The 9333-nt window shown below is 37.3% G+C and overlaps 1 protein-coding gene across 1 annotated transcript; it reads left to right on the top strand.

The window, feature by feature from the left end:
• Positions 1-3795, top strand: LOC140228992 (uncharacterized). Its single transcript, XM_072309254.1, has 2 exons — positions 1-281; positions 3153-3795. Exons 1-2 carry the CDS (start codon positions 1-3, stop codon positions 3793-3795), a joined length of 924 nt encoding a protein of 307 aa, XP_072165355.1.
• The last annotated feature ends 5538 nt before the right edge of the window (positions 3796-9333 follow it).

The following is a 9333-nucleotide window of genomic DNA, read 5'->3' as shown; positions in this document are numbered from 1 at the left end:
ATGTCTTCTGCCAGTGATTCTACTGACAGTGGCACCAGAGTGATCCTGTGGTGTGTGCCCAGGACCATATCATCTGCCCTGGCCAAGTGTTTGGGTGCCATCGAGGGCACGGAGATCCATTTCGAGCCATATACCTATAGCTACCTGGCCAGGAGATCGTACAAGGCCGTCAGCGGAGACGACATCCCAAAGGTGTACGAGGGCAACGAAGAGGCGTTAGCCAAAACAGCTCAGATCATTGCTTCAGAGGCACAAACAGATGTGGATCCCAAGCGTTTGGCGTGAGTAATAGACATATGAAAAATATTATATGATAATTACATGATATACACTGTATAATGTATGATTAAATGCAATATAAAAGATACATATATATATATATATATATATATATATATATATATATATATACTGATGATTTAATATGTATGATAGAAATAGTTATCACTGCTTCTCTATTTTAAATAGGTTAAGGATTTTAATAACAAGGATACAGTGATAAAGGCACTGTTCGCGGGCTTCTCTTTTCTGGCTATTAAATTTCAGGCAACATGTCGATTTGCATATTCATGCTTGTTTGATATGAAATACGAACGAGTGATATGATTGGTTCACATAAACATCTATGAATTAATATGGATCTTTACTAGGGGCAAAGATCGGTGATGATAAAAACTTCACCAGAATCAGACTCTGAGATCGTATGTACAATGGCAAAAGGTCAACTTCGATTGCCTCAAATATGCGTGGATATTACCTTGGTAACAACTTAGCTTTACACACAGTACATAGGGCAGTCAAAGAAAGTCTTTGAACCCTAACAATCTCAAATATTCTTTCCTCCGTATGTCTTCAGCATATCTCCAGCATCTCCCAGTCTCATTCATTTCGTGTTTGACAACTAGTGCCGTTATTTTTTAATACGTCATGTTTTTCACTGAACATAAGCCAACCGACCGATCAACCAATCGAACAATCAAACACAAAAATACTGGGGGGGGGGGGGGGCAAGAGTAGTTGCTCACTCCACACGTCGTCTCATGTCAAGCAAGAGTTTTCCTCGCATCGTGGTTCGTGATGAGTCATGACAATTTCTTCTTCCTTCTTTAAAGTCAAGAGGATGGTCACGACAATGAATAGTTCATGAAACAGAGACGATAATCTTCATAATCACGATCCCCTATATACAATGTATATATACCTACACACGCGCGCGCACACACACACATATGAATAAATATATATATTATATATATATATATGTATATATATTTGTGTGCGTGTGTGTGTGGGTGGGTGTATATATATCAGAATTAGAAGTCGGCAATGTTTGTACGTAACCCGCTTTCCCTTATGACATATTTATCGAATAAACATCCGTGTATACATATATATATATATATATATATATATATATATATATATATAGCGGATGAATATATCGCAATGAAAACGGAAGCTGACATCAAAGAAAGCGCTAGTCACGGGGGGGGGGGGGGGAATGCTGTGACTAGTAACCCTGGAATACTGGAAAAGTGATACAAGGCGGACATAAAAACAACAACGACAACTTTAACAACAACAGCAGCAGCAGCAGCATGAGACAGAGTTTTCATCAAAATAAGAATGAATCAAATTTTACTTCATCAAATAGATAAACAGCTTCCTACCAGCAAGTTTTCTGACAAGAATAACCTGCAGATTATCGATTATAGTAATCTACAACATGACAAGTAAATCAAATACCGTAACTTCTATAGTTGGGTGGAGCATCTGTTTGGAAGAGGTTGCAGAAGAACATATGTGTGATTTGATTTTTCTTTTAGGTGAATGGAGGGGCAGTACCACAAACAGGTGCACATTATATGCATGGAGTCGTCATTGGTCACTATCCAGAATGAGGGGCAGAACCCGAAATGATAAAATCAGATCATTCTTGATTTTGTCAGCATCTCGGAGAAATTCCATATGAGGAAAAAGAAATAGTCAATTCACGTATAGATTTCAATCCATAGGCGTTCTAAAAAGAATCAAGCCAGTGATATTATCTTCCAGCTCTCTCTCTCTCTCTCTCTCTCTCTCTCTCTCTATATATATATATATATATATATAGATATATATATATATATATCTGCGTAGAGGATAACAGAAAAAGAGGAAATAAAGTTTATTACGACCGTGCACAAATTCGGAACTGTCTACTATGTTGAAAAAAAATAATAAAGCGTTGTATATGACAATATATTTCGTTATTGACCGATTCTGTGACGCGCTATGTGTATTTTTGGCATGGGCAGCGCCATTACTGCGGTGTCTCAGCCGACTCCCCCCCCCCCCCTTCTCTCTCCCCACCCCTCTCACGCGCGCTTAATGAGAAACTGATGCATGGTTGTTTTAGCCAATGGGCATCTCGTACTGAGTGCGCGAATGCTTGCTTAGTGCGCGAACCTTTGTTACAAGTGCGCGATAAACATGTTGCCCGTGGGGTGGGGGAGAGCAGGGGGGGGGGGGGGTCGGCTGAGACACCGCAATTTGAGCTCATGGCTGCGCCCAGTGCCATAAAATGTCTGCTGCCCTCAACGAACCCGAATCGGTCAATAGACAAAAAAAAAAAGAAGAGAGAGATCCAAGCCCCATTTTAATTGCAGAGCCTTGTTACCACGACAACGTCCGGGTACCGTCCGGGTAATCCCCTTTTTTTTTACCCAGCCTGCCGGAAAAGTTTCTCGGACGTTGTCGCGGTAACTTTAGGGTAATCACCGCGACATTACCCTGACATCACCAGGGTAACCCTTCTGTAAGAATGCAACTGCGGTAACATAATTTCGATATACTCAACACGCATGTGTGACACTGCAGACGGAGAATGATTGACACACGAGCATTGATTGTACATCTTGTAACCACTGATTTTTATGCAGTTGAGATCATTGATTGTAGCTGCAATTTGTTTACAGACACGCGGCTCTGGCCGGTGGTAGAAACCTACCCGGAGGAGGTTTTCGGTATGTGTCTGTTAAAACGGTACCCATCCATCTCTCCGGCGGTTTTCTTTCCCGAGGAATTTCGTTCTCCTGATGTTGTCGCCATAAGGTCTTTAAAAACGGGGCTTTATTATTTGACATTAGATTTTGCTTTCTTCTCTGTTTCAGATATGCATCAGTCAAAAACTTGCTGGAAACGTCGAGCAGTAAGCACGTTTTTGTCAAGGATATGGGCGCAGGGTTGACAGACGACACCTTTCAGTTTCTTCCTGAAAGATACCAGCACACCTTCCTCATCCGCAATCCCAAACGCTCAATCAACTCGTACCGAAAAGCTATGTATACGCAGTTTAGTCAACTTGGTCTCCTCGAAGGCGAAGCTGCCAATGAACAGACATACGATGTCGAACGTGATGACAAGTACTTCCCACCGGGATGCTACATGAAGGAGCTCTACGATGTCTGGAAGTACGTCAGAGAAAACATCAACAGCAATCCGATCGTGATCGATGCTGATGATCTCCTGAACAAGCCGGCAGAAGTCCTGAGCGCGTATTGCGACAAGGTAGGACTCCCTTACAGCGAGTCCCTCCTTGAGTGGGATGCTTCCACAGAATCTCTCAAGTCATGGAAAGCAGCTGGGGATAACCTCGTTCTTGACTTGGTTAACTTCTATGGGACGGCAATGAGGAGCAGCAAATTCTTTCCAGCAAGCAAATTCCCTGAGAATCTGACCCCTGACGTCATACGATGTTCGGAGAGGGTCATGAAGTATTTTGATGAAATGTACGAGTCTAGACTGACTGTGTGAGGCTCTGTAAACTTATCAACAGGCCCCTCCCATCTTTTCTTCTTCTTCTTCTTCTTCTTCTTCTTCTTCTTCTTCTTCTTCTTCTTTTGTAAGGAAAATAATCAGCCTACCATGTGTAGACGTAATGAGACCAGGATACTCTGTAAGTGTCGTATGACATTTTGGCCATTACATTCTCCTGTGCAGGACAAGGTGCACGATGTTTCTTTGATGATCCGATTGACGTAACGGTGTAATTACTCCTTCAAACTGTGACTATCATACACGTAACCAGGGTTTCCTTCAAAGAGTCTTCCGAGGTTAGATTTTGCACACATTGCAAAGTGCATATAGACGTACTACTCAAATCTGGGTGTTATTCTGTAATATCGAATCACAGTATTTTTTTTTTTACTGTCTATGATATTAATTGCATTGTGTCACTTGACGTTAAAAATAAAAAAAAAGAATGAAAGGCTTTCTATCGACATATACACTATGTGTTATTTTATTTTCAGTGTGACAATTCATGCGTATAGATTGTGATGTGTATCCTCTGTAGTGAACGCATCATTTGCATACGTCAGCAGCTATATCAATGTCCAACCGTTTAGAAACATTAAATCAAATCATATTAACTAAAAAAGAAAATCCAATGTGTTTCTCGTAAAGAGAGAAGCGGGTTTTTAAAGTAATAATGAAGACAAATTCTTCCATAATATTTTGATATTGCGTTTGTTTGTATGCTATAGACATGATGGAACAAACTGAAATGCGAATCCACGAAGTTAACGAGGATAATGCTTAGAATTTTGACAAATAATAATCTTAAAATAGTGTGCTGTGGTAATGTATCCTTCTTAAATTCCTATCATCTTTAAAGGGATATGATGCCTAAGTATGTGAATTGCAGCGCTATTGATAGAACGCAGCAGCGAAGTTTGAGGAAAATCGGACAATCCGTTGAAAAGTGCTTGTAATGTGTTCAACTGATGTGCTGCATTCCCTAAATTCACACATGTAAGCTTCCACTTACACTACCAATGATAAAAGCGCATCTTTGTTTTTAATATTATATCAATATTACACTGTAATAAAGGTACTGTAGTTCTATTTATGTGGTGTGTTACTACCTTTTTGCCTGTATTATTCGTTCATTTACTTCATGTCGATTTGACTTTCTGCCTGTAGACTTTACTACTAATGTGTACTTCGAGTGATCAAGTCTTCTCAAAGATAAGTCTTTTGTTTGCACTTTCCCATTACACGTTTTAATCGAATACCTCATTTATCTTTGTCGCTATCGAATTATGCTTGCTTTTGTGTTTTGAATATTGTTATAATCATTATTCCTTTACGTCCTACATGCATTTCACATCTAGTTTGATGTGCCCTTGGTTTGTTAGAATAGGAAAAGTTGAAGAAAATGTCGTAATCTTTATTCCTTTTTATATTCATTCCATGTTGTCTATCCTACAGCTTTCTTTAAATCTTATCGTACACAACATGTATACTGAAATGCAACATATTATGAATTACTGAAATATGACATTACATACCGAAACAATTCAAGTGCATGGCACACTTTCTGTTCGAAACTGACTTGTGTTGAAATCTGTAGTGGGTGAAGTCAAATTAGATTAATTTCGATATATAGGAATAAAGACTGCCGACTGTTGTTTGATGAGCAACATGTCATGTGTAAAACCATTAAGCGGAAGTTTTTCATGGTAGGTTTGTGAGGCACTATTCCAAAGCAGCTGAACTGCAGATCTACAAATCTATGACATTCAATTTAAGTCACGTGATGCCGTGAATTTCGGTTGAAAATTGCTAAAAGTTAATGGCACGATCGGTTTCCATGTCAGCCGTGTCAGCATTTTGTTTGATCTCATTTTATGTGGTGGGGAAGAGTGGCTGGAGGTGTCTGCGAAATCTTGTTCTGCCTGCAGCAAAAGTTGAGTTTAATACTTACGTACAATCCTATAGTAAAAAGTTTCATTTTACTCTATTCCTAAATAGAATTATGTAATATACAATTCTACTGTCCTTCACGATTAAGATAAGTTACAGTGAAAAACGATGTTTAGAATGAAAACGAACAAAATTCTGTCTTGCATATCATTGTAACAATGTTATCTTTCCTGTCGATATGATTGCCGGTAAATGCAGGTACTGATAACTAAAAAACAAAACAAAACAAAACAGCAACAACAACTGCAAGAAACAAATAAACACAAATTTAACTTGAAAAAAAAAACAAACAAACAAAATGTTCCATTATCAAGTTTATCGCTGAGGTATCATAATTAATGGTAAAAGATATGTAGTGCGGAATGCCTAAATTTTATATCATTGTCACAAAATAGGAATTACTGATGCAGATACATACATGTATAATATTATAAATTCATAAGTATATGTATATATTTATGCACACAGATGTTATATATATATATATATATATATATATATATATATATATATATATATATATATATGTATATAATATTGTAGTCATTGCATGGGATATAGGATCTGTTTGGCATGATATATGGATATCGTTAAAGGAAATGGATCATTGAAAGAGGATGCAACAAGTGCGTTTTATAGAGGGCAGCAATGGAAAAGCATGAAATTGAATAAGCTGGGATCTTAGCTTGCGGCTTATACTCCTTGTTGATAGGCTAAAAGTCCATTGATTATTAATCACCCTCAAAATGAAACAACTGAAAGCAGTGCGTATACATTCTAGTCTTCACAAGAAATTGTTAGGTAATTAAGAACTATTTTTGGCACGACTTTCTATAAGTTTTTCATATATATATATATAATATATATATATATATATATATATATATATATATATATATATATATATATATATATTATATATTTATATATATATATATACTAGGTGGAAATTAAAAAGATAGCAACCCGGTTAACATGGTAAAAATTTCTGAATCTTGTGAGGAAAGGGGTTTACTTAAACTGTGCACTTATCGTGATGAATTCGCGTTTACAAGACATGACGAAAAAAAAAACAACAACAGTCAGCTCACAGTGTATTGATATAGTCTGATTAAATACAGTCAAACCTGCCTATAGCGACCACCCAAGGGGGAGGAAATAAAAAGAGGCCGTAATAGACAAGTGACCGCTACTAAGGCAGGTTTATGTAGTATAAAAGCTGATATCTAATGCCTCACTTTTATTAAAGAGTTGGCGTCTCTGTAAACAAACCCAACCACATGTTGCTCTTGATCCAGTTTTCTTGCATTTGTTTTCTCGCTCAGTCATTACACTGTATTTTCCCAGTCCGGGCCAGCAAATGGACAAAGTACATCTGTCATTTATCTAAGCAAATAAGTCCTTCAAATATTTGCCTGTGATGATATTGAGTGCTTTATCACTGCCTCGTACATTTTCGCCTCCTTGTTTTTTTAACACCCTGTAACACAATGGCGCATTCAAGTTCATGCACTGTAAGCATGCCACTGCATATCAGGTTTTGGATTGTGCGAGATGTAATAACAAATAAATTTGTAGCATCTAATCGAGGTGTCCTTTAACTTGGCAAAGACAAGTGAAAATCGTCGTAACTATATCAAATGCAAAGACAAAAACAAAAATAAAAAAACAACAACGTAAGTATAGAACTTACAGTAATGTGTTCTTTACCAGAAAGCTACTATTAGTTAATAGTTACTATCAAAGGGAACTGGTATTAACAAATTTGTTCTGCACCATCGAGCAACAACATTAATGTTGACGGAGTTCTCTCTGGACTAGACAAGACATATGTTCTTCTATTCGGAAAAAAAAAGGGGGGAGGACTCTTACTCGTGATGATGGAATCACATAAGAAATCAAAGAGTATCGCCCCAATTAACCCAACGAGATTTCGATATTCCTATGGACTTTCTAACGGCTCACGACGCTTTTGCATGTTGTGGGGTGAAAGAGAATTCTCTCTGTTAAAGCGGCACAGAACATATTCTGTGGTACTAAGTCAACAGGCAAAAGAGCCCAGTGGCTTTATACATTGAAACAGCAGCAACCTTTGGCACACACGCCGGCCCCCTGAACGTAAGCGTATGGTAATTTTTTCTGAGTAATAAACCATAACACTACATGTCTTAATATCCAGTATGATTATAGGAGGCAAGTTGACATTATTCTATTGTCGTATGCACAAGGTATGCACATTCTGCAGCATGTCGAATATCACATTCCAGCGACATCCCTATCTACACAGCTCCTGCAGATTTCAAGATCAATATTGAACTCTCAATAAATCTTCCCTTTTCAATGTTCAGCAGGCGAATTCAGCTTTTACATCATCAATGTCCATTTTTAATTGTGCTTTTTGAAAATATTCATTGTTTGTGGTTATGATGGTTGCAATGATTATGCAAAAAAGATTTATAAGGTACGTCCTTTTAAATTTTATGTTTTGCTCGATTCTTTGAATAATGAACTTAAGCTGGTATTCGAGTGGATTCAGGCAAATAAATTGTCGCTTAACATAAATAAGACTAATTATATGGTTTTCAGTAACACAATAAAATCTCTTCCAGGTTTAGTTTTAGTGAACGGCTTACAGTTAAACCAAATAGATTCAACAAAATTCTTAGGTATTTATATTGACAGTAACCTTTCATGGAAGGTACATGTTGATTATTTATGCAAATTGTTGTGCAAGAATGTTGGAGTTATTCACAAACTGAAATACCTCTTCCCAAAGCCAATATTGCATTCTCTTTATACAACTCTATTATTACCTTACTTGAATTACGGAATATTAGCCTGGGGGAATTACTCAAAGACTAAAATCGATTCGTTATTTTTGATTTAGAAAAAGGCCTTGCGGAGTATAAATCGTGCACACTTTTTTTGATCACACTAATGAATTGTTTGTTTCAAGTAAATTGTTAAAAATTTCTGATTTGTATTTGTATCATGTTGGAATTTTTATGTATAAGTTGAATACTGGTGATCTTCCTAGTATATTTTCCTCAATGTTTGTTAAAACAGTGATATCCATACTTACCCTACAAGACACAGTGAATCCTATCATTTTTCCCCTGTTCGTACAGTTTTAGCCCTTAAGACAATCACATCGACCGGCCCTTCTTTCTGGAATGAGTTAGATTCGGTTCGGTTGCAATCAAGTTCTTTAAGTTCCTTTAAGCAAAATCTCAAAGCCAATTTACTAAAATCCTACGTTTAATTATTTTGCCGTAATCATTTGAAATTAAAAAAAAAAGTTAAAGCGCGTCAATTCACTGAATACGACAACCACGTTAATTGGGGGAACTAGGAGGTAGCATAGCTGTCTAAACTCTAACTCAACACTCGTTCCGCAATGTTTATAATGTAGTGAACATAGTAAAGCAAACTGCAATTAATCGCAACTAGTCTTTAATATGCAACAGAATTTACGATCAATACTGCAAGTTGCGTTGAATTTTTCTTTTGATCCAAGTTGCGATCGCTCGCATACCAATATGTATGAAGCACGCCCCCTGTAGCAGAATTTCGAGTTCACGTTCA

Source organism: Diadema setosum, chromosome 5, assembly GCF_964275005.1.
Source record: "Diadema setosum chromosome 5, eeDiaSeto1, whole genome shotgun sequence".
NCBI classification, from domain to species: Eukaryota; Metazoa; Echinodermata; class Echinoidea; order Diadematoida; family Diadematidae; genus Diadema; species Diadema setosum.
This window is presented reverse-complemented; position numbering and strand designations above follow the sequence as displayed.

What these genes read in the sequence shown, in the direction of transcription:
- LOC140228992 (XM_072309254.1), top strand. Translation starts at nt 1, where the DNA reads ATGTCTTCTGCCAGTGATTCTACTGACAGTGGCACCAGAGTGATCCTG. An exon ending in GTGGATCCCAAGCGTTTGGC is followed by an intron (nt 282 to 3,152) that starts GTGAGTAATAGA and finishes TCTCTGTTTCAG; the next exon opens with ATATGCATCAGTCAAAAACT.